The sequence below is a fragment of the Glandiceps talaboti genome, chromosome 18 (genome assembly GCF_964340395.1).
Source record: "Glandiceps talaboti chromosome 18, keGlaTala1.1, whole genome shotgun sequence".
NCBI lineage: Eukaryota > Metazoa > Hemichordata > Enteropneusta > Spengelidae > Glandiceps > Glandiceps talaboti.
Window position 1 is genome coordinate 17,000,001 of NC_135566.1, and position 27,500 is coordinate 17,027,500.

General features: G+C 37.1%; 1 protein-coding gene across 11 annotated transcripts in view; it reads right to left on the minus strand.

Annotated features, from left to right (window-relative positions):
- The window catches only part of LOC144449162 (uncharacterized), a 66,268-nt gene that overhangs the window by 19,328 nt on the left and 19,440 nt on the right, over nt 1–27,500 (minus strand). For 4 of the 11 annotated variants that reach the window (XM_078139644.1, XM_078139637.1, XM_078139636.1 and 1 more), the window contains 19 exons: nt 26,934–27,053; nt 25,853–25,978; nt 24,968–25,087; nt 21,276–21,404; nt 20,258–20,365; nt 19,363–19,485; nt 18,496–18,612; nt 17,164–17,286; nt 11,414–11,530; nt 10,757–10,879; nt 9,369–9,494; nt 6,944–7,060; nt 4,752–4,859; nt 3,815–3,937; nt 2,995–3,111; nt 2,275–2,394; nt 1,396–1,515; nt 525–644; nt 1–56 (listed from right to left, as the gene is read on the minus strand). The exon at nt 1–56 is cut by the window's left edge and continues 58 nt beyond it. In XM_078139644.1, the coding sequence (XP_077995770.1) occupies nt 1–56; nt 525–644; nt 1,396–1,515; nt 2,275–2,394; nt 2,995–3,111; nt 3,815–3,937; nt 4,752–4,859; nt 6,944–7,060; nt 9,369–9,494; nt 10,757–10,879; nt 11,414–11,530; nt 17,164–17,286; nt 18,496–18,612; nt 19,363–19,485; nt 20,258–20,365; nt 21,276–21,404; nt 24,968–25,087; nt 25,853–25,978; nt 26,934–27,053 (2,213 nt within the window). The remainder of the gene's footprint in view (nt 57–524; nt 645–1,395; nt 1,516–2,274; nt 2,395–2,994; nt 3,112–3,814; nt 3,938–4,751; nt 4,860–6,943; nt 7,061–9,368; nt 9,495–10,756; nt 10,880–11,413; nt 11,531–17,163; nt 17,287–18,495; nt 18,613–19,362; nt 19,486–20,257; nt 20,366–21,275; nt 21,405–24,967; nt 25,088–25,852; nt 25,979–26,933; nt 27,054–27,500) is intronic. The other 7 variants (XM_078139643.1, XM_078139639.1, XM_078139640.1 and 4 more) reach the window with 7 other exon arrangements.

The following is a 27,500-nucleotide window of genomic DNA, read 5'->3' on the forward strand; positions in this document are numbered from 1 at the left end:
TAGGTTATTACATGTACCACCATTCCGACAGGGAAAACTGACGCATGGGTTTTTCTCTGTGAAAAATTGAATCGGAATAAGTCAAGTGAAAACTCCTCCACAAAGCCACTGTCTTCCTATATACATGTTATATGTGTGCTATTTTTTTTTTTACATTTTATATAATACAAACATTATTATCTGCATTGAAAATATTTGTTGGAGTCTCCCATCTTAACCCAATGTCCACACAGAGATGCCGAATTAGTGTTGTTGTATCTTCGAAAAAAGTTGCTGACTTTTTCTCTGTTTTGCTCTTTGTGGGGGTCATGAAACTTCGAAGACCACGTGACCTCTTCAAGCAAATTATGAGGAGATAACCTAATGAAAACAGTCGATGTGAATGAGGATTACCTGTATATGTGAGATGACAATGATCCCCCGCCCAAACGAAGTTATAGAGAAAGGACACGCCGACGCAAGTGAGAAACGACCCCACTCCAAATGCCTTGGAGAACTTATGCAGCTAATAACTTAACACTCACCTAATTCGCAATTGTCGCCTTCATTTTCAGTTTTGCAATAACACCTGTACGTTGTAGCTGTGAGAGATATACAACTGCCCTCATTTAAACAAGGATTTCCGTTGTCAAGACATGGGTTAGCTGAAACAAGAATATAAGAATGTCTTCAGTTTCTGTATATGTTTGAGTCCACATACGTACACCTTTCATTGTTTCCTTCCATTGTGGCTGACTGACTGACTGACTGACTGACTGACTGACTGACTGACTGACTGACTGACTGACTGACCGACCGACCGACCGACCGACCGACCGACCGACCGACCGACCAACCAACCAACAATACTCTCAACTTGTTGTGTATTGAATACAGGGCAACACAAAATGGTCATGAAAGCGTGTACCTTTTCACCTGGTTGCGGAATATTATGTTTCATGCGAAACAAGTCAACAACTTATACTTTTCAGGATCAGTTGAACTTTTAATTGTCAGTCTATGTTTCATGTAAGCTTATCAATTCGTGTGTCTTCCTACGTCATCGACATTATCTACCGGGTCAAGTCTCCACTAAAACGTACTCAGACTATGAGCAATGTATTTGGTGACGTGTATATTGCGTCACAGAATCGTTCTGGTCAACAGAGATGTAAATCAGATATCGACTAGCAATGCATAAATACAACATTCTTCAAAAAACAACTAACTGGCTATCCGTACAACACTGCGGCTAATCAACAGTAACTTGACCTGTGGACTTGACTGATGAATGCAATCATTGTAGGCGTTCTTTTTAATCACATCTCAAGGGGACTAATTAAGAGCGACGTTGTCGCCAATACTACTATTCTTGTGTATTGAATTTATTCAATTCCAACAATACTGTCAACTCACATGGTGAATTTTCACAGTTGTCTCCCGAATATCCACTTACACACTGGCAGAAATAATCAGTAGCGCTTGTTTGTACACAGTTACCGTCAAAGTAGCATGGATTGATGGGAACACATAACTCTACACAAATAAATAAACAAATATATACAAATATTAGTAAAACAATAAAAGGGTATGATGAAAAGTTTATTATACTAATAAATGTAAACACTGCATTTTGGCACAGCAGCTGGAGGGTATAAAGCGACACTTTTTTTCAGGTTGTCCTGTGGACCCGTAACACACTGCCGTCATTTGCTTTCACGTTGTCATGGCAGGCTTTTAGGTTGTCTAATACATGCTTACTTATTGGCTTTCCATGCTTTGACGTTGGCTTTACACGCTTTGTCATTGGCTTTCCATGCTATGACGTTGGCTTTACACGCTTTCTTATTGGCTTATACGCGCTTTGACGTTGTCTTTACATGTGCTATGACATTGTATTTACGTGCTGAATGATCATTTCGCGGCTGTTGTTATCGAATATCCATTAAAATGCCAGAGTACTTTACAATTATGAATACCTGCAGGATTACATGTAACATTTGCTCAAGAATGATACAAACGTACTTTGAAGTTACCACAATACCATATTAGAAAACGGTGTTTACAAGAAATCGCTTGAATCAAAAACCCTTACATATGTAACTTCTCAGGAGTAAAATACAAACATAATATGTTGAGTGACACACACGGAAGTTCCGAGATCTTGACTGAGGTCCCCCATTGACACAGTTGGTCTTGAATGTCATGCCTTTTGTATCCTTATTGTTACTTTGTCATAGTACACGATTTGTTTAAAAAAACGTTTACTTTATAAATTTATTGTCACAATCTTACCTGGCCAAACTTGACAATTGTTACCACTATAATCATCTACACATTCGCAGTAGTATGTACCCTGGCCTGTATCTTTGCAAACCCCGTTATTCAAACATGGGTTGCTGTCACATGGGTCAGCTGTAAAACAGACCAATCATGTATATAACTAATATACATACCGTTATAACAAAACAATACATAATCAAATTCAGACGAATCACAAATATTGTACATAACTCATTTACATATGATTACAATAAAAACATGAATAATCAATACTATGGATCAATCAAATTTACTTATCATTATAATAAACCAAGGAATACGAATGTAATACCCTATAACATCATATATTGGCGGCCATACTGGATATGTCAGTGCCTTCAATGATGCATGGGTTGCATCATGCAGATTCCTAAGCATGTCGCTCGAACAGATGGAGAATCCGTTAAAAATAGATGGACACGTGTATTGCACAGTTTTGAACTAATCGTATGTGAATGCAAATGTGACATAAGATGTCGTGTCAAACTATGCTGAATATGCCAGAAGAGCATATATACATATTAGAAATTTGGCAATTATTGATATTTACAGGACAGGCTTTCTTTTCGCAAGAGCAATACTATACTAACTTTGAATCTGACATTATGATAGCTAAAAATCTAAACTATGCAAAGCAAACCATCACCACAAACCACAACATGCAAAACAAAATGCATAGCTTAATTAACATACTGTATATGGAGCATGTCGTTCCAGAATACCCAGTTAGGCAATTACAGTGGTATAAACGATCTCCAAGAAAGACGCACGTTGCACCGTTTTCACACGGGTTGACATCGCAGAGATTAACTATATGCATCAAACAGATAATTTACAATAATAACAAATAGAAAACTTTGAGTAGAGAGAGAATTATGCAATGTATATATTATATAAATCCCATTTAATATCACTCACTCACTCACTCACTCACTCACTGAGTCATTCTTAAATCCCTTCAAATGTATGTATGTATGTATGTATGTATGTATGTATGTATGTATGTATGTATGTATGTATGTATGTATGTATGTATGTGTGTGTGTGTGTGTGTGTGTGTGTGTATGTATGTATGTATGTATGTATGTATGTATGTATGTATGTATACTATGTATGTATATATGTATTTGCAATGCGTTTCACATTAGCAGAGAATAGTTATTAGATTATGTTACATCTAGCAGGCAAGGCTTGTCATTCTAACCTCCATCATTCCCATCCCCATCAGGCAAGGCTTGTCATTCTAACCTCCATCATTCCCATCCCCATCAGGCAAGGCTTGTCATGCTAACCTCCAATCTTCATCCCCCACCACCATCACCACCATACCATGTACCAAACCACAGTGATATAGTAATACTAGTAACTGGTATGCAACATTAAATCCCTATGAATGTCGACTTCGTTAAATTCGTCTTGATTCTTTGAATTTTGATATTTGGTCAATGACATTGTCCTGTGTTCAAATTCTACTTATTTTACAAAAATAAGATCAATATAAAAGTTGACTCACTTATGGGTGGGTTTTCACAATTATCACCATAGTAACTGTTGATACAGGTACAATAGTAACCTCCGGATATAAAGAGACAACCACCTCCATTCAGACAGGGATTGCTGTCACATGGGTCCACAGCTGAAGAGGAAACAGTCAAAATGATAAATATTTATACCATGTCAGGCAGCACTTAGTCAGGCATGATGGTGTAAGAGGAGAAAGCTCTCACCTTATACCTCCATGATGCAAAATTAAATTAGCATTTGATCTCTCTACACAAAGGCGACAATTCAGGTCTTCCAAGATCTTCAATTAAGAATAATGGTACATGCTGACGTAAGGGGAACGCCATTCCGGGAAATAAAGACATTTATATGAACTTTGCCGGGGTTATGGAGAGTCAACTCATAATTTTACATCACCTAGCTACATTACATGTGATTTCTGAGAAACATAAAGTTGAAGTTGTGCCCCAATCGGGGATCTTTGCTGTGGACGTGGAGGTATAGGGGAGATATCCCCTTATACCGTCATGCTTTGGGCCACATTGTTTCATAGGAGTCAGTTGAAGTGTTTATGCAATGGTTAAAGAATGTCCACCAAGAGTGTGTTACGTTGTGTGAAAAGTCGTGAATATTCATTGTTCGACCATTGCATAAACACTCCTGTCGACTCTCATGAGGGTAATGTGGTTGACAGCAATGATTCCCAAAAGGGGGATAACTTCACTTTGATAATGTTTCTCTGCAAACTGCGCATAGCGTAGGTGATGTAAAGCCATGACACGACTCTCCAGAACCCAAAGTTCCTTTACTTCCTGGATGGCGTTTCCCTTTAAGTACAATATTGCTAAACGTTCTATACCATTCACTTTCATTTCATGTGTGCCGTATATAGCAGCTTGCGCAAACCAAATCTGTGATGTATGAATGTACGGCAATCATAAACTTACTTAATTCACACCGCAAACCAGTAAAACCGTCTGCACACTGACAGGAGTACGCTACCGTCCCAATCAATGAACAAGTGCCTCCGTTCTGACAAGGATTAGAGGTACATGCTAAAAGCGACAAAAGTGAAATTAGTTTGTTATTTTCATTGTTTGAATCTAACACATTATCACTGTTCACTCGTCGACACTGAAAAAAGAACTCAACTCTAGAAAATAAAGATAATTTCATGAACTTTGAGCCTCGTTCTGGAGTGATTTCGTGACTTCACATCACTCGATTGCCAAGAAACACCAGATTGAAATTCCTGTTCACCTCCATTGTTCTTTCAGTGGTGCATCATTGCATCATGGGTCTTAGTAGACAGGAATACATGTATTTATTTAGATGCAGTATAGACCCTACGCGTGTAGGGTCTAAGGATGCACAATGTCGATCCATGACTATTTATCTAAAGGAATGCACAAGTCATGAATATACATTGTGCATCTAATAAATATTTATGTCTGCTAAGACCAATGATGGAACTGTTTACCACTTAAAGAACAATGGAGGTGAAAAGGAGTTTCAATTTGGTATTTCTTGAATGGTAATCGACGTGTGTTAAATCTTGGAATGACTTTCCAGAACCGAAAGTTCATGAAAATACTTTTAATTTCTTTTAGTGGTGTTCCACTTGAAACTTGTCTATCAGTGTATACACTATTATAAGAAGCTTAATGAAGAAATAATTAACATATGAATATTTAAGCATGAACGATGAGGTATACAGCAAAGAAATCTTAGCAAGGGAAGCCTGGTATCTTACCAGTTTCTACTGCCCTTTCGCATCGTGATCCGGTATACTCCGATGGACAACTACAAGCATATGATACGCCATCTGTCACACACGTGCCGCCATAATAACAAGGATTACTAGAGCAGGGATCGGCTATAGCAGCAAAAGCAGAACAGTACATGCAATATTACTACAGTACTTTGCCATGCAAAATGAAAGCGAAATAAGAGAAAAGCGGCGATCTAGACTACGAGGCTTGGACACTAAACACAATGAGAATTTATCCAGCTGCGAAAAGAGCATGGGTTGAACGGATCTGTCTGGAGATAATCACATCTCCATAAAGCCAAAACAAATGTCTGTACATATTTCATCAAACTATCACAGAATGGATATTTTGACCGATGTTTGTTTTTGCAATATTTTTCAAAAGTAAAAAAAACATTTAAAACGTTAGAATAAAATAAAATAAAATAAAACCCCGGGACCTACCTACCCTATATTCTGGGGTATATGTAATCGGAAACACATGATCATTTTTTTCGCCTTTAAATAACCTTGTACCAAAACATTCCTCCTGTGACTGGAGCCCACAGAAAAGGAATTAAACCATCGTGTGATTTCACAATGAATATAATAGCAAAATTGGATAACACACATGGTTGTCATTGTTCATTCTTCACTTCACACATTGTAAGAATGTTATGATTCGTGTAATTAGGTGTGACTCTAAAAATACTTTCCAACATGTCCCTTTGCAGCTCAATTAATTGAATTGCATTGTGGGTAGCTGATAGTAAAATAGTAGTCATTACATTGATATAAATACTTTCGAAAAGAAAGTGTATGTGTATGTATGTATGTATGTATGTATGTATGTATGTATGTATGTATGTATGTATGTATGTGTCTGTCTGTCTGTCTGTCTGTCTGTCTGTCTGTCTGCCTGCCTGCCTGCCTGCATGCATGCATGCATGCATGTATGTATGTATGTATGTATGTATGTATGTATGCGTGTATGCGTGTGTGTGTGTGTGTGCGTGTGTGCATGTATGTATGTATGTATGTATGTATGTATGTATGTATGTATGTATGTATGTATGTATGTATGTATGTATGCGTGTATGCGTGTGTGTGTGTGTGTGCGTGTGTGCATGTATGTATGTATGTATGTATGTATGTATGTATGTATGTATGTATGTATGTATGTATGTATTTATGTATGTATGTATGTATGTATGTATGTATGTATGTATGTATGTATGTATGTATGTATGTATAATAATAATGTCTGTCTGTCTGTCTGTCTGTCTGTCTGTCTGTGTGGTGTGTGTGTGTGTGTGTGTGTGTGTGTGTGTGTGTGTGTGTGTGTGTGTATGGATGTAGTTGACATTTAAACATGGCTTGTAAACTTACGGAGAACGGTTTGACATATTTCGCCAGTGTACCCAGTCGTACAAGTGCACGTGAAACCAGTACCGGCCGCTACACAGACTCCATTATTTAAACATGGATTGACAGTACATGAGGTTACTGATGAAAAAAGAAGAAGAAGACTTGTAAGGCATGTGAAGTCTGTTTACTATGGCATCTGAACAATTTACTTCTGGTGTGTTATGTACATGCGATACGAACCGACGAGATTTATTATGATGGATGTCGGTATCAGTTTCCTGTATTTTCTTCTTATCAACATGAACGCAAGTAGGTGAAGTTATTGAACTGCGATTATAAAACCTGGCTAATATATGTAAATAAATGTTCATTATTTTTCACAACATTAGAAATAAATTTTGATAAAATTATGACACGTTCGAGTCAACAGCTTTGGTAGTTCTAGTGTGTATCGTAAAGTCCAGCAGAGTGGTGAATGTTAGTGATTCTATTGACCCCACACCACCATACTATGTACTTCTTTAGTATACAATAAAAATCAAGAGAACTGCCCAAACAGTGTTTTGGAAATCGACATGGTTGATAAGAATCTCATATCAAAACTATGGCATTCCTACAGTGATTCGAGTCAATCAAATCAGCAACCAAATCCATGTATGTGTATCTCATTATATTTTGTAACTGTTTGACACACAACTAGTTTATTTGTTCTTTTTTTGTTCGTTCTTTTTTCATTCTAGACAAAATTAGGTTGTGTTTTGATATATTGTTCTTATCAACTGTACTTATTTTCCAAGAGCCAACACTGCTTTTGCAGGTCAATTGATTTTCACATGTAAAAACCCTCTGTATGTGATCAATGCAAATACACAAACAGGGATTAATACATTTGTTTATGCACAAATGTAAGTATGGTAATTTGAAAGCGAAAATGTTATGATGAACTTTGGGATTAGTAATTTTTAGTGAAATGTTTAAAAATGAACTTTTGGTCTGATTTGACGTGATTTGCAATGGCACATCTTTTGATAGTCTGGGTGAGTATACACAGGTTATACCATTATTTCAAAAGGGGGGGGGGACACTTGGATGAACTATTTGAATCAAGGCATGCTGTACGGTTTCTGAGAAGAAGGTAGAAGACTAATTCTCAGAACTCGAGCTTCAAAACACATACACTTACTTTATAACAAGTGCAGTGTAATAAAATTAATAAAACACCAGTATTCTAACAACAAAACCATTCCAAAAAGAAATAATGGTCGTTCCCTAGCAACTGCGAAAACAACTATTACGGGAGTCATCTAAACACCATACTATATATATTTCAAAACACACACCACAGATTAAAACTTTAACATTTACATTACGATGCCAATACAATCGAGTAATACTCAAATAAAAAGAAAGTGCGACATGCATTACTCTAAATGATAATGTTTCAGAGATGCAAGTTATTAGGTTAGAGAACTATACAATGTCATTTTCATAAGACAATTTCAAGTTCATCTTAAATGTTATTGTACACACTGAGTATATAAAAGTTCATGCAAAGCAGAAAATTGCACATAGTACTATTAGACGTCTTGGTGGGCATGTTTCGGACGGTGCCGTGAAGAGGTATGTTGTTTACGACATTAGCATGCCGTAGACAATTTATAAGTTTCTCATTGTTTGACTTTCTATCAAACTTAGGTCGGAACAAGCTGAATTTCTGGTCTTTTTTTCCCCTCGGGTGAAAATACTTATATAAAACCTCGATTACGCTATTTCGGTACAAGTTAATGACGTCATCGGTAGCATTCAAAATTCTCTCCTAACAATCTTAGTACAGTTAATTGCATAATGGAAATTTCCTTAACATTCTGATGCACATATACTAAAATGACGTCATCCATAAATTATGTCTGAATACTGTATTTGATTTCTGCCAATAATAAACGATGGATAAGTCGGCTGCAATAAGAATATAAAACTCCGGGGACCTTATGACACAAAAACTACCAGATAAAATATATGAACTAAGTGCGTGCATCTACAGTCGTTCCTAAGAGTGGGAATAATCGACTCAAGCTTGCACAGTATGTTTATCGTACAAACTCTGCGTCAATAGTTGCCTAACCTTCCCTTAGCAAGCCAGGATTATACATTACACGTCTTATTAATTACACGTCATAATTTTGTTAAAATCGTTTTGTGGCAACTGAAAAGCAAAGTCGCTAGAGTTGAGTCCTTCCTGAACTATAATTGTGAACATTTATATTTTTGAGATATCCTTCACGTCGTTTCAAAGGGGAATGCCATGTTATGACTGGTGATCGCAATGCAAATTGTGCACAAACAAAGCTTGCTTGTAGAAGTTAAGAAGATATGTTATGCAATAGCTAGCTGGCATTATGAACATTTTTCTCGGTGGCAAACTGTGTTTTTTTTATTGTATACGAACCAATTGGCTGATTGCACGTCGAACCCTGGTATGCAGGAGGACACTCGCAGTGATAGTCGTCGGAAATGTGACCGTCATAACATGTGCCGCCATTGACACAAGGGTTAGACTGACATGGGGTAATAGCTGTGTCGAATAGATGTATAAAATTGTAGGTGTTCAAATGGAATACATGTATAATAAAAATGATAGTGAGGAAAAAGAAAATTCACAGATCTTCCGATAACATAGCTAATTTCCGATGTTGGCATGAATCGAAATAATTATGATGCATGCTACGGGATTCATTTTTCCCCGATAACTTCATCTTTCCTTTGTGGATATTGATTTTGTCGCACCACATAATCCCACAGATCTAAGCTCTGTTCCGAGAAACAAAGATGTTTTAATTTTACGCTACCGAATTCTAAGTAAGTACTAAAACGAAAGTTCCACGCGGCGTATGCTTTACAATATAGTTCCACTCCCTTCTATCATTTCTTTATCACAATGTATCAAATAGTTTCAATTTCATTTTAAGATGCATATATTCAGCCACTGCTTGCCAACTATACAAGGGATGTAATGCAATTATTGTTTGCTTAATTTTTGACTGTGGCAGGCACATGCGTACACGTGTTCGATGTAACCAATTCAATATGTCCTTTGAATTTGAACGTGAACATTGCTATAGACGGTCCTGAGTGTTCTCCCCAGAACAAAATATAATTTATATATTAATTTGCATATCAATAACATTAGAATTTGAATAATGTTTTCCATAATGATAAGCATATAAATATGCATGTCTTCACCATTGAAACATAGTAATCTGACATGTTTATATTTAACACATACACACATGGACAGTGGGATCGGTCGTTTCTCGTCATGTAAAGGTATTTTAACTGTCATAAGCTCAAAACTCAAACACTTTTGTAGCAGGACAAAAACCTGATAAGCAGGGTAGCCTTGGTAGCAAGGACGGTGTTACTGCACATCGTACTTTCTCTTTAGTGGAGAGAACACCTAGATCAAAGCAATTGTTTCAAGTATACAGTTTACCATTTTTTTTCAGCGTGAAGTCAATGTTTTGTTTGCCAGGGGTTCAAATACCACAGGCACTTGTTTCGCGAAATATGTTTCAGAACACAATACGATATCGATAACATTGAGATACTTTACAAATAATATATGAAAGGGGTAAAATAACACGGGTGTCTATGATCGCGTAAGTCCACATACCGCGACGTGTAATTTTTCGCGGTGTGTAAACTTACGCGATCCTAGAAACTCGTGTTATATTACCCCTTTCATATATTATTTGCCAATTATCTCAATATTATCGGCATCTTATTGTATTCAGGAACATGTCTCGGGAAACAAGTCAATACACATGCAATTCCTACCTGGTTCTACTTCACATCGCAAACCAGTGAATCCATTTGCACACTCACAGAAAAAAATCGTACCGTCTGAGCTTTTAAAACATTGACCACTGTTTTGACACGGATTTGAACTGCAGACATCAACTGAAAATGATAATGACGTCAGATCACGTGACTGTAGATAGTGCTGACAGGTATGAAATTGAGAGTAACCAAATAGCAGGAGATGTAAGACTGACTAGTATGTATATATTGGATAAAATATCCAAAGAATTGTGTGTTTTATCTGGAGAAGATCAGATGTGAACAGATAAAAAGAAGTGAAATATGCCATTGAAGGAATGATGTGACTACTTTCTTTGTAGAAAGTTAACTCGGGGACTAGAACAATGATTATATGACGTCACTTGCCAAGGTATGATTCTAAAGGGTCAAAGGTAAAACTACTAGTATTTAGTTAGGTTTTGATTTCATGTAAATCTGATGTATACAGCCGATCAGATTGAACACTCAACAACAACAATAACAATAACAACAACAACAACAACAACATCAGCAAAAACAAAACGAAATGTACTAGAAGATACTGAGCAAACTTATTGCTCAGCTGCTACCACGCATGCGCGCGACAAAGCGCTGCAGTGATATTTTTTATACCTGTCTAGTGTTTATACTCACTTTGTGTGGCACACGTTGTTCCTGTGTATCCAGAAAGACAGCTACAAACAAAGTCCATTGTGTTTGGAATGGCGATACACGTTGCTCCATTTAAACACGGAGACGACACACAGCCAGCTAGCAAAGGCAAAGAAAATGAAGTTATTTTCAATAAGCACATTGCAGACAATAAAGCGGATATATAGTTTCACCCACTTGGACTAGGTTCATCAACGTGAAACATTTCAGCAATTTTTAGTTTAAAAAAGCGTTATTAAAATGGCCATATAGATGAGGATTGAGATATTAATTCATAAACCAATTTTATCATGGCTTCCTATTTGAGAAATCACTGTGAAACAACATTGACCGAGTTTGTGTTGTAACTGAATACAGTGCAAAAGCTGAAACAAAAAGCTAAAACAATGTCTAAAAAATTTGTTATTGTTATTGTACGTACAATAACAAACATTTTACACATTTATTAATTTTTTGCACTTTATTGCGTTATTAACACAGACTTGGTATATATTTTTTCACATTTGATTTTTCAAGTTGGAAGCCATGATAAAATTGTTTTATAAATTAAAAATTAAAAACAAATACCCAATCCTCATCCATATAAAAGCAAGATTACGCTGATCAAATTATGATAACAGTGTAGCGGTTGTGCTGTCATGATGGTCAGTCATTGATTCATCATACTGTGGCTTGGTCGTTTCTTAGTTTGCTATTGTCCCAGATTGTACGTACAATCAGTAGTCGAGTCGGTGGTACTCATAGTGTATGCACAAACACAACCATATGACCAAGTGTATGTACAACATGCACTGTCTGAAAAAGGGTGCGATCTTAGACGACAGAATGCACAAAGGATAAAAATACGCTGGCGAAACTGATAAAAACCCCTATGTTGTTTTGAAAACCAAGTTGGCGACCCTGATAAAAAAGGGAAAGGGAGAAAAAGTAAAGTATAAGAATAAGATAGTAGAGATTTATGAATAGACCATCGATGTATTCTATTGGAGCTTTGCAGAGATAACTTACAGATGCTGCCCCAAAGGCTCCAAAAAAACAAGATATATCCTTCTTACATCTCTGAATAGTCTTGCCACTCACTGGACAAGGACATGCAAAGCTGAGACCAACCACCAAAGGAAATCATCATTATAGACATTTGTCCAAGTATCAGCAAAGAATCAATTCTCAGATATACACATCTTCAGCTCAAGCCCACAACACACCCTAACCAAGGCTTACAGAAATGTTCATAATTATGCATGAAATGTTAGAGGTCATGAAAGTGTACATATTTAGCAGTTTTTCTAGTGGTAGCAAAGCGTCCGGTTTGGTATTACAGCGATCATGAACTAGTCAGAATCCATAGATTCGGATCTCCGTTCATTTAGACTTTCGTGAACAAATTACCGGATAGTCCTTACTGGTCTAAGAGTAAACCAATACAAGGGAAGCACACATCATTCGAAATACTCAAATGTTCAGTATGTGTCATAAACACTTTAAAGCGCATGCATCGTGTTACTATGGTTATATTATCAAACCCAAAGAACCTTACAAGTAACATTAGTTTCACAAAATTGCCCTTCATATCCGTCAGGGCAACTACAGTCAACGCCAGACACTCCATCAGAAGAACACGCCCCTCCATTGTTGCAAGGATTTGGGTCACAAGGGTTGGATGCTGACAAAGAAAAAAAAAGTACGAACTTTCATGAAGAACTGGTTATACATACACGTATTTCGTAAGCGGTGAAGGGGAAACCTTTCCTCGTGCGAAACACCCAGGGCTTGTTGTGTGCAGTGGATTTCGATGAAGTCGTCCACATAGATTCGCTGCAATCATTTTGTTGTGCCACCTTGAGTGCATTTGCAGCACGATAACAGAGTGAGACATGCTAAGTACAATCTTGCAGATGAGATGTTGGCCGACAACCACATCAGAAAAACCAACCAACCAAAACATACCAAGAGGTCCATATGTAAATGCATAACGAGCAATGGACCACTATTTCTGCCCACTGCCACAAATATATGTGAAAGGATCGGCTAGCAAATCTTTTCATTTTTTAATTTTGATTAGTAATCAAATAATCAAAATATTTCCTGCACCGAAAAATGAAGCATTGGGAACTTTGCGACTTGCTTGCCGTTCTGTATCACATATGCTACTGGCGTCCCAGGGCTGTGTAGATTGTTCCCAACAGAGCCAATTTACTGTATTGCTTGGGCTTCCAAGTGTCCTTTGTGCATATTGGGAATTACTGTGAGATCCATAATTCTGATAGCAATGCTACATTCGTTTCAACAACCACAATTATTGTTATGGTGACCACAACCGACCAAACCGTTATTTCAAAACCGTTAACAAGATCCTTACGGATATCAGTTTCACATTGCTGTCCTGTAAACTCTGCAGTACAGTTGCAGGCAAACTCTCCATTTATTGTGTTACATGTCCCGCCATTCATACATGGATTTGGATCACAGGGATCAGCTGCTGACAAAGGAACACATGATATTCATTTTCATAAGAATATATAAGTTGAAATCTAAAAGTCAATATGGATGCTTATTGTTTGCGTGCATCGTAGCATGCTCAGCTAAGTGGTTCTAGTAGCTGTTAATACCTTCAAAAGCTACACGGGTTTTGGGCTTTCAATTGCATTGCCAGGCCAATACACATTGAGGTATACGACGACAACAAGCACTTGTGACTATGTGTCACTATTTCCTCGTTCTAAACTAACTGACTGGGTTCAACCATTACAACTTTTAAAACAAATGTATTTGTAACTTTGTCAACGTGTTTTCCTTCAGGGTGCCGAAATGAAATATCGCTTTGGCAAAAATAACAAAAGAAATTGTTTTCGATAACATGACTTCAGAAAACAGGGGGTACGTAGGTCGGGATTTCCTTTTATTTGACATTTTATTTTTATTTTATTTGACATTTTATTTTTACTTCGACCCAAAGACAAGATACTCGTTGGTCACAATACTTCCATAACATCAAACCCAAAGAACCTTACAAGTAACATTAGTTTCACAAAATTGCCCTTCATATCCGTCAGGGCAACTACAGTCAACGCCAGACACTCCATCAGAAGAACACGTCCCTCCATTGTTGCAAGGATTTGGGTCACAAGGGTTGGATGCTGACAAGAAAAAAAGTACGAACTTTCATCAAGAACTGGTTATGCATACACGTATTTCGTAAGCGGTGAAGGGGAAACCTTTCCTCGTGCGAAACACCCAGGGCTTGTTGTGTGCAGTGGATTTCGATGAAGTCGTCCACATAGATTCGCTGCAATCATTTTGTTGTGCCACCTTGAGTGCATTTGCAGCACGATAACAGAGTGAGACATGCTAAGTACAATCTTGCAGATGAGATGTTGACCGACAACCACATCAGAAAAACCAACCAACCAAAACATACCAAGAGGTCCATATGTAGCATAACGAGCAAGGGACCACTATTTCTGCCCAATGAATTACTGCCACAAACAGATGTGAAAGGATCGGCTAGCAAATCTTTTCATTTTTTAATTTTGATAAGTAATCAAAATATTTCCTGCACCGAAAAATGAAGCATTGGAAACTTTACGACTTGCTTGCCGTTCTGTATCACTTATGCTACTGGCGTCCCAGGGCTGTGTAGATTGTTCCCAACAGAGCCAATTTACTGTATTGCTTGGGCTTCCAAGTGTTCTTTGTGCATATTAGGAATTATTGTGAGATCCATAATTCTGATATCAATGCTACATTCGTTTCAACAACCACAATTATTGTTATGGTGACCACAACCGACCAAACCGTTATTTCAAAACCGTTAACAAGATCCTTACGGATATCAGTTTCACATTGCTGTCCTGTAAACTCTGCAGTACAGTTGCAGGCAAACTCTCCATTTATTGTGTTACATGTCCCGCCATTCATACATGGATTTGTATCACAGGGATCAGCTGCTGACAAAGGAACACATGATATTCTTTTTCATAAAAAAATATAAGTTGAAATCTAAAATATATGGATGCTTATTGTTTGCGTGCATCGTAGCATGCTTAGCTAAGTGGTTCTAGTAGCTGTTAATACCTTCAAAAGCTACGCGGGTTTTGGGCTTTCAATTGCATCTGCCCGGCCAATACACATTGAGGTATACGGCGACAACAAGCACTTGTGACTATATGTCACTATTTCCTCTTTCTAAACTAACTGACTGGGTTCAACCATTACAACTTTTAAAACGAAATGTATTTGTAACTTTTTCAACGTGTTTTCCTTTAGGGTGCCGAAATGAAATATCGCTTTGGCAAAAATAACAAAAGAAATTGTTTTCGATAACATGACTTCAGAAAACAGGGGGTTTGTAGGTCGGGATTTCCTTTTATTTGACATTTTATTTTTACTTCGACCCAAAGACAAGATACTCGTTGGTCACAATACTTCCATAACAGTTGATGGGGTGTAAAAGAAGTAAATGAAGACAATTATGTGATTCAGAAGTAGACAAACACAATATACAGACTGTGCTGTTATAGATATAGTTTCTCTCTGGAATGTGAGGAACCAAAGATACTTTGGCAAGAAAATCTACAGGGAAATAGAAGTAAATTGTCATAATTTTTACCTTTTTGCAAGTAAAAAATGTCTAGGATTGACGGCTTAAACTTGGATCAGTCGAGTTATCGGAAACACACATTATTTTTTATTTGGCCTTATCAATTATCACCGTGTATATAATGTCAGAACTCATGTTCAATATTCAATCTTTTTGAGATCAATCTCTTATTAAATGCCTTATTAAAGATTTCATTTGCATAGAGGATGGGGTTAGATATACACAAACGTATAACTTTTCTCCTAGCATCACCAATGAAAGAAAGACCAATGGGCCAAAACTCGTCAGTTTCTACAGACACATAATCATTTCATTGTATCATGGTATAAATTGGTAGCGCTGTGCTAGTAGCCAAGTCAACAGTTGAAAGTCGTTTTAAAAGCAACGATAGCATATATATATATATATATATATATATATATATATATATATATATATATATATATATATATATATATATATATATATATATATATATAACACCGATGTATACCGATATATATAACACTTTAAACTGAGGTTCTGTCTATAAATAATATATATATATGGAGAGAACAGTGCTCGATGCAAATAGTAGCAGAGCATTATAGACTTAATTCAAAAGAATAAGGATGTAATAAGTCGATACTCGAGTTTCACGCTTCGAGCGATCTTCAGACAACTAAATTGGGATTGTCAAAGTCGGTACATGCACTTAATGTTTGCACGTATATATTGCGTAACAAGTCGTTATATATATATATATATATATATATATATATATATATATATATATATATATATATATATATATATATATAAAATTTATGTATGTATATATATATATATATATATTGCATGTATGCGCCATTACGAGCATGATTACCATATCAGAATAACATGCAATTATTTGTATAATGAATTCGAGTCGATATGTTATCATGAAACGAAGCTATATGCAATATCATGAAACACATTTTGCAGTACAAATCAGGCTTCATTGCAAACCTGACATTTTGCCGAAGCCAGATTATTAGTAAAGTGGCGTGTTTCTGTTTCCAACAAGTTTACTACAAATGTTTATCCTTAGTGCAGTTTTACTTCGTTAATGAGCTTTTGCAGACGCTTTGAATCAGACGAAATCCATTCTTACTTGAAGGGTTTTCACAGTTATTTCCAGTGAATACATCTGAACAGAAACATACATAAGCCCCGCTACTACCTTGAAAACATTCTCCTTGATTTAAGCATGGGTTTGGGTTACATGGATCCGTAACTGGTAAAGAAATTATCGTAAATGTCGACATTAGTACTAATCCAAACAAACTGCGAACGTTAGTTGCCAGAATTAGCAGCCGCAAGAAATTAAAATTGTAACTGTTATATTAGCCACAGTGCGGAGGCTTAATAAGTACACAGGAGTAGTTTTGTTTACCATCTGAGTAGGTTTTTTTACAATGACAGTACTGTGAAAAAAATTACTGCCACTGTAAAAAAATTACTGCCACTGTAAAAACAAATTACTGCCACTGTAAAAACATTACTGTGTCCTCATTACGCCTCTGTACCACAGCGAGAACAGGCAACGGTCGACGCGAATCATGTTGTACACGTGACAGAAAGGAGAGACACCAAAGCGTTCGATTTTCACGAAGGATTGCATTTTGTAGAGGATATTAGACGTGTTATCCAACTTATCATCAATGTCAGAGAAGAAATCCGACACAACTTCTTTAGTAGTGTAACAGGTTTTATTTAGTCTTGCAGCACAAAGAAAACTTATTGCCATCAAATGGTGGGGTGGGGGGGGGGGGTGCTTAAGGTTAGAAAACACTCCTTAGCAACCACAGTAAAGAAAGATACACATATACAGCTAGCCATCATAGCTGGCTTTAGAAGGCTTAATAGTTGAATAACCCCGTAATTTCAACCAGAGCCATTACTGAAAGCAGCAGAAGTGTACTTTTAAAGTGTTAAGACAGTATATAGATTGGTTACATTTCAACGAACAAGATGATAGAACCACGGTATGCCTCAGCGGTTGAACAATGGGCTGACTCGACTCTCAGACAACTAAAAAAAATGCTTCTAGTGGTCTGAAGCTCAATGTATAATAGATACACATTTCAAATTAAGCTAGAGGGTAAGGGTAAGAGTTAGGTTGGGTTACGAATAGGTCAAACTCTCTAGAATAATGATGATTTGTCCTTTCAAAATGTAAAGCTCTTCATTTGGGAGATCTTTGGACCTATACCCTGCACGAGTCATTGGGTGCAACTATAATACATCCATTGTACATAAAATGATAAAAAGAGATCTAAAACATAAGATCTACCACACAGACGTCCCCGAAGTTAAACTTCCACTCCAAGGTCTTTGGACACAAAGTGGGATTGGAATGATTGGATTTCAGATTAACTTACGCAGCACTTAGTTTTCAAATATTAGTGTTTTTTTCTAGGGAAATGGTATTGTCATTGCTTACTTATTGTACCGCAGTACGTTCCGGTGAATCCAACAGGACAGGTACAAGAATAACTGGTTCCTGAAACTACACACGTCGCACCATTCTGACACTGGTGGCCATTACAAGGATTTGTTACTGTAAAAAGAAGACAAAAATGTTGTAAGTGAAAGATAACGCGGAAAAGAATACTGTTTCTCAAAATCTGATACATCAATTCTGATGAAACTTGCTACACTTCGTCCTAATGGAAACTACCAGGATTGGCTAGAATTTAGCTTAAAAATCTGATGAATAATAATGAATCATTAGCATAAATAACAATCTTGGGTAACAAGGCGTTATCTTGAGAATCTATATTTCAAATGTCACGCGCCTGACTTGCATATTTACTGAGTGTATATTAAATTGGTGATAACAAAGCGCACTGGTCCTTTAAATCTTGTTGATGCAGCTCTTTTTTTCATGAGTCATGTGCATAACTAATAGAGGGCGCTGTTTTCATTCCTCCACACTTCAACGCAGTTGCAATTTCATGTGCACCACATTACACTCGCAGGAACAACAATCCTAAGGCTTCCTTTTCGTCCTTACGGAAAGAATTTCAGTTTACGTCAGGTGTTTGTTTGACGCCCAATTGATCTTTTGTCGATACAATGTAGTTGGTGGTAATGTCTGTAGGGATATGATCAAATCAGTCCTGGGATTTAATCTGGGCGTATTTGTGACGCCATTTCAGGGGTCGTTTAGCCATATTTGTAGAAATTTGACGCAAGCAATCCGTAACTTTCCCTTTATTTTCTACAACTTATTGCAGCCGTAAGATTAACAAACGTTAACCCTATTTGTTCAAACAATTCGTTCACATAGATTAGACGAATAACCTACCTATTGCTGTTTGGCATTGGGTTCCAGTAAATCCAGTAGTGCAATCACAAAAATAGTTACTACCTTGCATAGCTATGTAACAGGTCGCTCCATTCAGACAGGGAGTCGGCGTACAAGGATCATCTGTGCAAAATGGGTACACGAAGATTATAGTATTAGCGTGGTGTCCACCAAGACACCTAATTAGTCAGTGTATCTCTTACACGAGAAAGCACAAAATTATTTTCAAAGTTGAGGGTTGTTGTGTTTTTACACAACAGCTTCTTTAATTTCTTGTTGTTGTGTGTAAAGTTCTTATGAATAGCACAAGCAGAAGTTTATTTTTCCATACTTGATTTCACTTCAATGTGGCTGAACAAAACCCATTCGCACAAAAGTCAAGAAGTCGAATTTTCTTGACAATGCAAGTATATTGTTAGTACTAGGCTAGGTATACATAGATAGACACAATGCACAATGCCACACATGCTCATTAAATGAACTTCGTTCGTTTAGGGAAGGGGGGGGGGGCTGACATGAATTTGATTGCCGAACTTAATTTTCACACTTTTAACCAAAATGAAAAAGCGTGTCATGTCTTCTTCACTGATAACAGGATCTGTGTTTAATACTGAGATGTTGATAAGTTGATTACAATTTACTTCTAATGTGATATACAGTGCTGGGTTTCCAGTAGTATTTTAAAGTGCTTACGATAATTTTTTTTACATTACATCGATCGTAGTGGTGTGATCTCTATTATTTTCATAATTGTTTACTTCATTATATAAACGTGTATATGGGGTGGGGGTGGGGGTTGTCCTAAACTAACGAAGTTCTTTTATTGAGCTTGTGCGACATTGTGCGACCGTCCCTTACGTTTCCGCAAGTTGATAAGTCAAAGAAAATATTTTACCTATTTCACAATTTGATCCACTAAATCCAGCACCACAGATACATGTGTATGTCGCTCCATTTGGCATGCATGCTCCGCTATTAAGACAGGGAGCCCCTGCACATGGGTCTAGTATGCAATGAATTAATGAGAAGGACAAGATTACAATCGCGTTAATGATCCATACACATAACAAAAATTAAAACTTATGTTCAACTCATAATTTTACAAAATGGAGAGGTGATATTATTTCAAGGCAAATATTTTACAAATGCTAATCGAATTTTGAATTCTGAGTTTCGAAAAAAATTCACGAGAGTCAAATAACAGCTAGATATAATTATTTCAAAGTTAACAGACTTGGTCAACACGTACCTTGATTGAAATTGTGTATAATAATGCAAGTTATTCGTGTGGTCATATTTTGAATTGTGAAATTGAAGCATACGTAACACTGACTGACTGACTGACTGACTGACTGACTGGCTGGCTGAACAAATGTAGGTACATCAATGATGCACAGAACCCCCCCCCCTCCTTACCTACCCAGTCCCGCCCCTACGCCGTGTAAAATCTTCAACACATTAGAAATCACTCCTCCCACCCATTATAATCTATTCGTCACATAACTGAATGTCATCAGTTATGTGCAGTCTTTGAGAATCGCTGTTCACAGTCAAAACGAATAGTCAAAGACGGTGACGTAGGACACACTCAAAAAGATGGCGACGGATATCCCCATTTTGATGTCGTAGCACACAAAACGGAAAGGGTGAAAAAAAAATCACCAAGTTGGTGTCGTAGTACACATGCATAGAATATGTCTGAAAGGTCACATCCGGGCAACTTGCAAATACCATTACGGTTGAAAGATTTAAAAAAAAAAAGAAGCATACGAGTCAAACGATATTGGTGTCATGTCACCTAAATGATGCAAACATAGTCATAAGATGTCCAAAATTATAGAGCAGGTTACAAAAATATAACGTACAAGTCACAAGCATTAAAGAGAGAACAAGCAACATGCTGATGCACATACCACTAACTACTGGTTGTTGACAGGTCGTTCCAGTCCAACCTGTAGTACAACTACAGAAGAAGTCAGCACCGTTGTTTTGTGCAAAGCACTGACCATTATTTAAGCAGGGGTTGGGATCGCAAGGTAACACTGTGCATAAATTACAGTGGAGAAAGGATCAAATTACTACATAACATTAACAAGATACTAACAAGGGAGGCTACATGTAAAGCAAATACAGAGATCCGACCATAGTGTCGAATTTGAGATTTGTAAGGATTATACATTGTATATATACACCCCTTGTCACAAATGCTTTAATACCGTGTTGGTGTTTGAGACACAAACTGCTGGTTAAGTGTAAGGCACTGTTAAGTTTCTATCTCAGAACATTTGTCGCCAAGACTAATATTCCACCGACTCAGCTTGACACATCCTTAAAATGTGTTCTGTTTTCGAGCTAAGACCACTATTTTCTCTACAGTCACTGTGGTCTGAACTTAGAGTAAATTGTTCAAATCCTCAAACGCTACATACGCACTTTTGACCAAGATTTCGTGCATCTCAAATAACTGGTTTCTCGTTACATGTGTTTATCAATCTGAAACAACAGAACGACCAGTCTGTTTTAGAGAAAATTGTTGTACAAAACTTTACAATTCAGTTTTTTGTGTACTTTTGATCAAAGTTCGTATCTCAATCGCCCCAAGTTCTAAAATATTCATGACAACGAGTGTATTTTAAATGTGGTGAAAGAATTTTAAAATCAGCTGACACGAAACCTCTATTTCATTTTTGTTCAATCGCCAAGAACAATCGCTAGTAAAAGTAAGACAAATGTGGAGGACGTAGTCGTGCAGATAAACTCACAATAGTGAAATGCTGTATATTTAGATGTTGTTCCCTAATATTGTTTTTGGTCCTTTCGAGGGTTAAAAGTGTTTATTTTAGGTGACATTGGAATGACAGTCGCTGAAATTGGTTGGTATTGTTTGAAATCTCGAGTTGAAGAACCTTACTAGCGATATGATAGGTGTGAATTAGAGGTAACGTGTCACTATGACCAAATATGGTATCGTAGTTGGTCTTCGTCATGCATAACGCATCACTGTAGAATTTATGTTTGGTACTTGGTTCGACACAGTGATACAATTAAAAGTTCATTATGCATTGACATATGTCATCATGACACTCCAGATGATGAACATTGTAGTGTATTGATAAGGGCAATTAAGTATAGTTCCATCAAATTAATATATGATGCACTGTGGTGCGTGGTGATGGTGGTGGTGGTGGTGGTGGTGGTGGTGACGATGATGATGATGATGATGATGATGATGATGATGATGGTGATGGTGATAGTGGTGGTGGTGGTGGTGGAGGTGGTGATGATGATGAAGGGAGTACGATGATGATGATGATGATGATGATGATGATGATGATGACAACCACAACGACAACGAAGAAGTCAATAGTGGTGGTGATGGTGATGGTGGTAATATTGATACAATTTTGACAACATCCACAGTGAAAATGTAATCATGCGGTGAATGTGAAACGTATTGTACAATACAATATGATACATATATGGTGTAATGGTGTAAGGGTGTGTGACGTCATACACCATGAGGACAGTTATTAGGAAGTGTGAAAACATGTGAGTGATATAAAAAATACCATGGACGATGCAAAATCATGATTTAGAAATTAAAGTAAAGTCATACTGAAAGAAACGTGATGATTATAGTTTATACCATAGCCCTCGGGGTCAAATTGATCGATCGTTCACCCTACAATGATCACATCAATGGGTACATGGTACGCTTACTCAACAACAAAACATCATCCGGTCAATCATCTAAAAATACCCTGTACCTTTGAATACGTTAAAGAATCAATTCGCTTGACTTTACTCGGAAATCATGATTTTGCAGTCGTCCAGATGTTTTGTGTTATTTGTAAAACTTATAGCTTGACAAAGAACATGCCCATACATGCACACTTCAAATTGTATGTGTTAATAATGTGTACGGGTCGGAGAACCATAATAGAATCGGAGACTGGAAAAAAAGTCAAGGTTAGAGAACGGAAATGCGCCCTTCAAAGCACGGTATCAGTGGATCCAGACTATTATGTAAAGTATCTAGGTTTTAAGACAGATGGTACACCACTTCAACTATGATAAAAGAAAGGTAACAGAGCGCAGTCTAATGCTAGCAATGGCATGAATGGCAGGCAGAAAGTATGATGACAGACAGGGAAGTTGAAAAGCTGTTGCAGTAAGAACGGGTGCATGTTCGCAAAGACAATTACAAAAACGGAAAGGAAATTATATAAAATTAAAAGTATACGGGTATGATTAGCAGAAATTAATCCAGGAAGCAAAATTCGCTGCATTCAAGGTCTGAACACATACCGGTGGAAGTCTGACAATTTGTTCCCGTCCAGCCCGTGCCACAACTGCATATGTACAAACCAGAATCATCATTGATTGCCAAGCAAAGGCCACCGTTAAAGCAAGGGTTTGGGTTGCATGCTTCAACGACACCTACACAATGAAGGGTATAGCATATAGTAGCATAAGGGATGCACACAGTTATAAAACATTACATGATTAACATGCATCGTATCGTGCATTTTATGAGAAAGCAGCGTTGATGGTTGAGGTGGTGGAAAAACAGATCACAACAAAGGGGTAACGATAACGGGGAGGCTCTTAGGCAGTCAATTTCAAGCTCAGCGTTACATGTAAATGGTTCCTCAATATGCAGGTTGATGGTTGAGGAGGGAGAAATGTAAAAACATGACTTGAAAAATGAATGTGTGATTGTTAGAATTATAGCAGTGCCAGTATATTATAAAATCATACATGTTTCGCAATACGTCCTGCAAGTTTACTACATTATAAAGCGGTGGCTGAACGCAGCTGTAAGTAATATTAAAAAAATTACATGCAAGCACCATTGCAGCAACCATGCCCACAGTAATGTTTCACTACTAAACCAAAACACATTCTACATGCAAATATAACGTAAAAAACATGAGTTATTTGCAAAACAATGCATAGTTCTGTAAAGAAGCAAAGCAAAATAATTAACCATATAAGCATAATAAATAGGAGATGATGAACATTTGCTCGTTAGCACGCACTGGAATGAAGAAATTAAAAAGCGCAGCGTGATGCAGCATCTATTGCGCATGACGAACTAGGAAGCGGTAAGACAAAAAATTACCCAGCATACTACAAATTACCCAGCATACATGGAGTTTGTATTATGAGACGTCGTCGGGCAACGCAAAGTCACGTGCTGTGCCTTATAAGTTATATGATGTTGGACGTCTATGGTTGTACCAAGGATGTATTAGAGGATAATACATCCATGGTTGTACGTATACGGACGTTTGCATGCAACTATTGACTCTTCCTTATATGGGCGACATCCTGAATGAACTGTCTCGAATATGTGTATGATTAACATAAGCATCACAAGACTAAAAGAGAATTGACATGCTTGGTGAGAGGGACGAAAGCATAATGGTGATAGTACAGTGGGTCGATATGAAGATATCCGGGCCCTGTGTTGAAAGATACCCTCATGGAGTTTAATTGCTGTGCCTCTATTTAGGAGTATCCCCTATTTGAAAACAATCGACTACATTACGCCCAGGAGTACGTATGCCCTGGCATACTATACACTGAACACGCGACATACCATTCTCGTCCGCACACGATTCCCCGTTCACTCCATCGGGGCAAAGACAGAAATGAGAGCCGGCATTATTGAGTAAACAAGTTCCTGCATTCCCGCACGGATATGAAGCGCAAGCTCCAACTGTAAGTGTCATTTTGGAAAGAAAGAAAAAAAATATAACGCTTTAGTTTAAACTTCATGTTTTCAACAGCTCCACTGATTCACAACGTTCAACAAACAGATTATGGAGGGAGAATAATTTGGAACTTATATTTTTTTAAACGAGACTCGCGGAACATATAAATTTGTAAGTTGTATTCAAATTGATGAATTGATTCCGATGCTAATGCAATTATCTCATGTCACACACACAGAATTCAGTCAAAATATAATATTATCATAGCTCGGAAACTGATTTTCACGAATAGAGATTTACATGTTGAAAAAACTGCTTTGTCGGAAGAGTTACATTATTTTTCATTGTCATGACGTGATGATATTCATCACCAACTTGTCAAGCTTATTTCAAAAGATATTTCGCACAACTTGAATATTAATTTTTATCTAGAATTTATAAATGCCAGTCTAAGGTCATTGTTGACAGTCAAAGGTCATTTACTTGATGTACATAAATTGTCTTTACTATGCTTCCCTATATACATATAATTCAAAATGTCTTTCATTACAACTTGGAAGGCAGATGCAAATTGTTCGGATACAGCCAAAATATGGTATACTAAGTATATATACTACCAGTAAACTGTCATTTACAGTGTATGTAACACTAAAGATAACATTTTTTTGGCTGAAAAATGGCACTAGATGAAATTGTATTCCATTTATTCAATGAGATGGAGATACAGATAGCTGTTGACGTTAAGATGACAGCTACACGTATGTACTCACTGGGGTTCTCGCAGTTTGCTCCAGTATAAGACGCTATGCAAGTACACAAATACGTCCCTGTTACGGTCGTGGAACATTGGCCGCGATGCAAACATGGCTGACTTGTACAAGGGTCGGTAACCGTTTCTATTAAAATAAGCATCTTAATTTTTAAAAATAAAACTTCAAGAGCACGACATATGTATATGTATATGTATATGTATATGTATATGTATATGTATATGTATAGTGTCATTTTCATTCAAAATGAAGAGTGCATGTCAACTATTTTGGATGTATATATATATATATATATATATATATATATATATATATATATATATATATATATATATATATATATATATATACTGTGTGTGTGTGTGTGTGTGTGTGTGTATGTGTGTGTGCGTGTACGCGTATGTGCGTGTGCGTGTAGTATGTACAAATGAAATCAGGATGGTCTCAACAAAACTCAAAGGGTATAGGGTTTCTTAAAATTCCAACTAGCTTTCACCCTGTGAACAAAGCATCATTAGGTAAGTAAATACATATATAAACACAGACAAACACAGACAGACAGACAGACAGACACACAAACAAACACACACACACACACACAAACAAACACACACACACACATATATTAATATATATGTGCGTGCGCGCGCGCGCGCGCGTGTGTGTGTGTGTGTGTGTATTACAATCCAGTTATAGTTGACAACTATTTTGAAGGGCATTTGTACCTGTGAATGGTTACAGACAGGCCTAAAATCTTCCTATGTGAATTACTAGCAACGCGTGGCATGGATTCTTTCTTTGAAAGTTAGACAGTACAAGAAACGATGGTAACGAGGGTAACATGATTTTCATATTAGCAAACAATAGGTTACAATAATGATGTTAATATTAGGAATTAGGACACTTTCTGCTAAATCGTGTGCTGAAAACAAAGAGAAAACGTGTTTTGCATTAGACGGCGTATCCACGTCTTCCCTCGCAAACGCTCCACTGTGCCTATCACTGTAACATATGAAAAAGAATGTATAGCTACAAATTAAATTATTGAATAAATAGCGCCAACATAATTACGTAGACTTACCTGTAGTTTGACAGTTTATACCAGTATATCCTTCTGTGCAGGCACAAGTGTATCCACCGTTAGTATTTACTGAACATATGCCGTTATTCAAACATGGATTGTTTGTGCAGGCGTTGGTAACTGTTGGTATGGAAACAAAATGGCGACAAGTCAGATAGGTGGATTACCTCGGCCATTTATCAGTAAAGTGATGAATCAAGAATCATTTGCGTACTTTGATCAGTTGTGTCTGTGTGTTTGTTTGTGTTTGTTTGTTTGTTTGTTTGTTTGTTTGTTTGTTTGTTTGTGTGTCTGTGTGTGTGTGTGTCTGTCTGTCTGTCTGTCTGTCTGTCTGTCTGTCTGTCTGTCTGTCTGAGTGAGTGTGTGTGTGTGTCTGTCTGTCTGTCCGTCCGTCCGTCTGTATGCATGCCTGTCTATCCGTCCGTCCGCCCGTCTGTCTACCTGTATTTATTTATTTATTTATTTATTTATTTATTTATTTATTTGTTTGTTTGTTTGTTTGTTTGTTTGTTTGTTTGTTTGTCTGTCTCATTGTTACATTGTGAGTGTGTCTATCTACAATTTGTA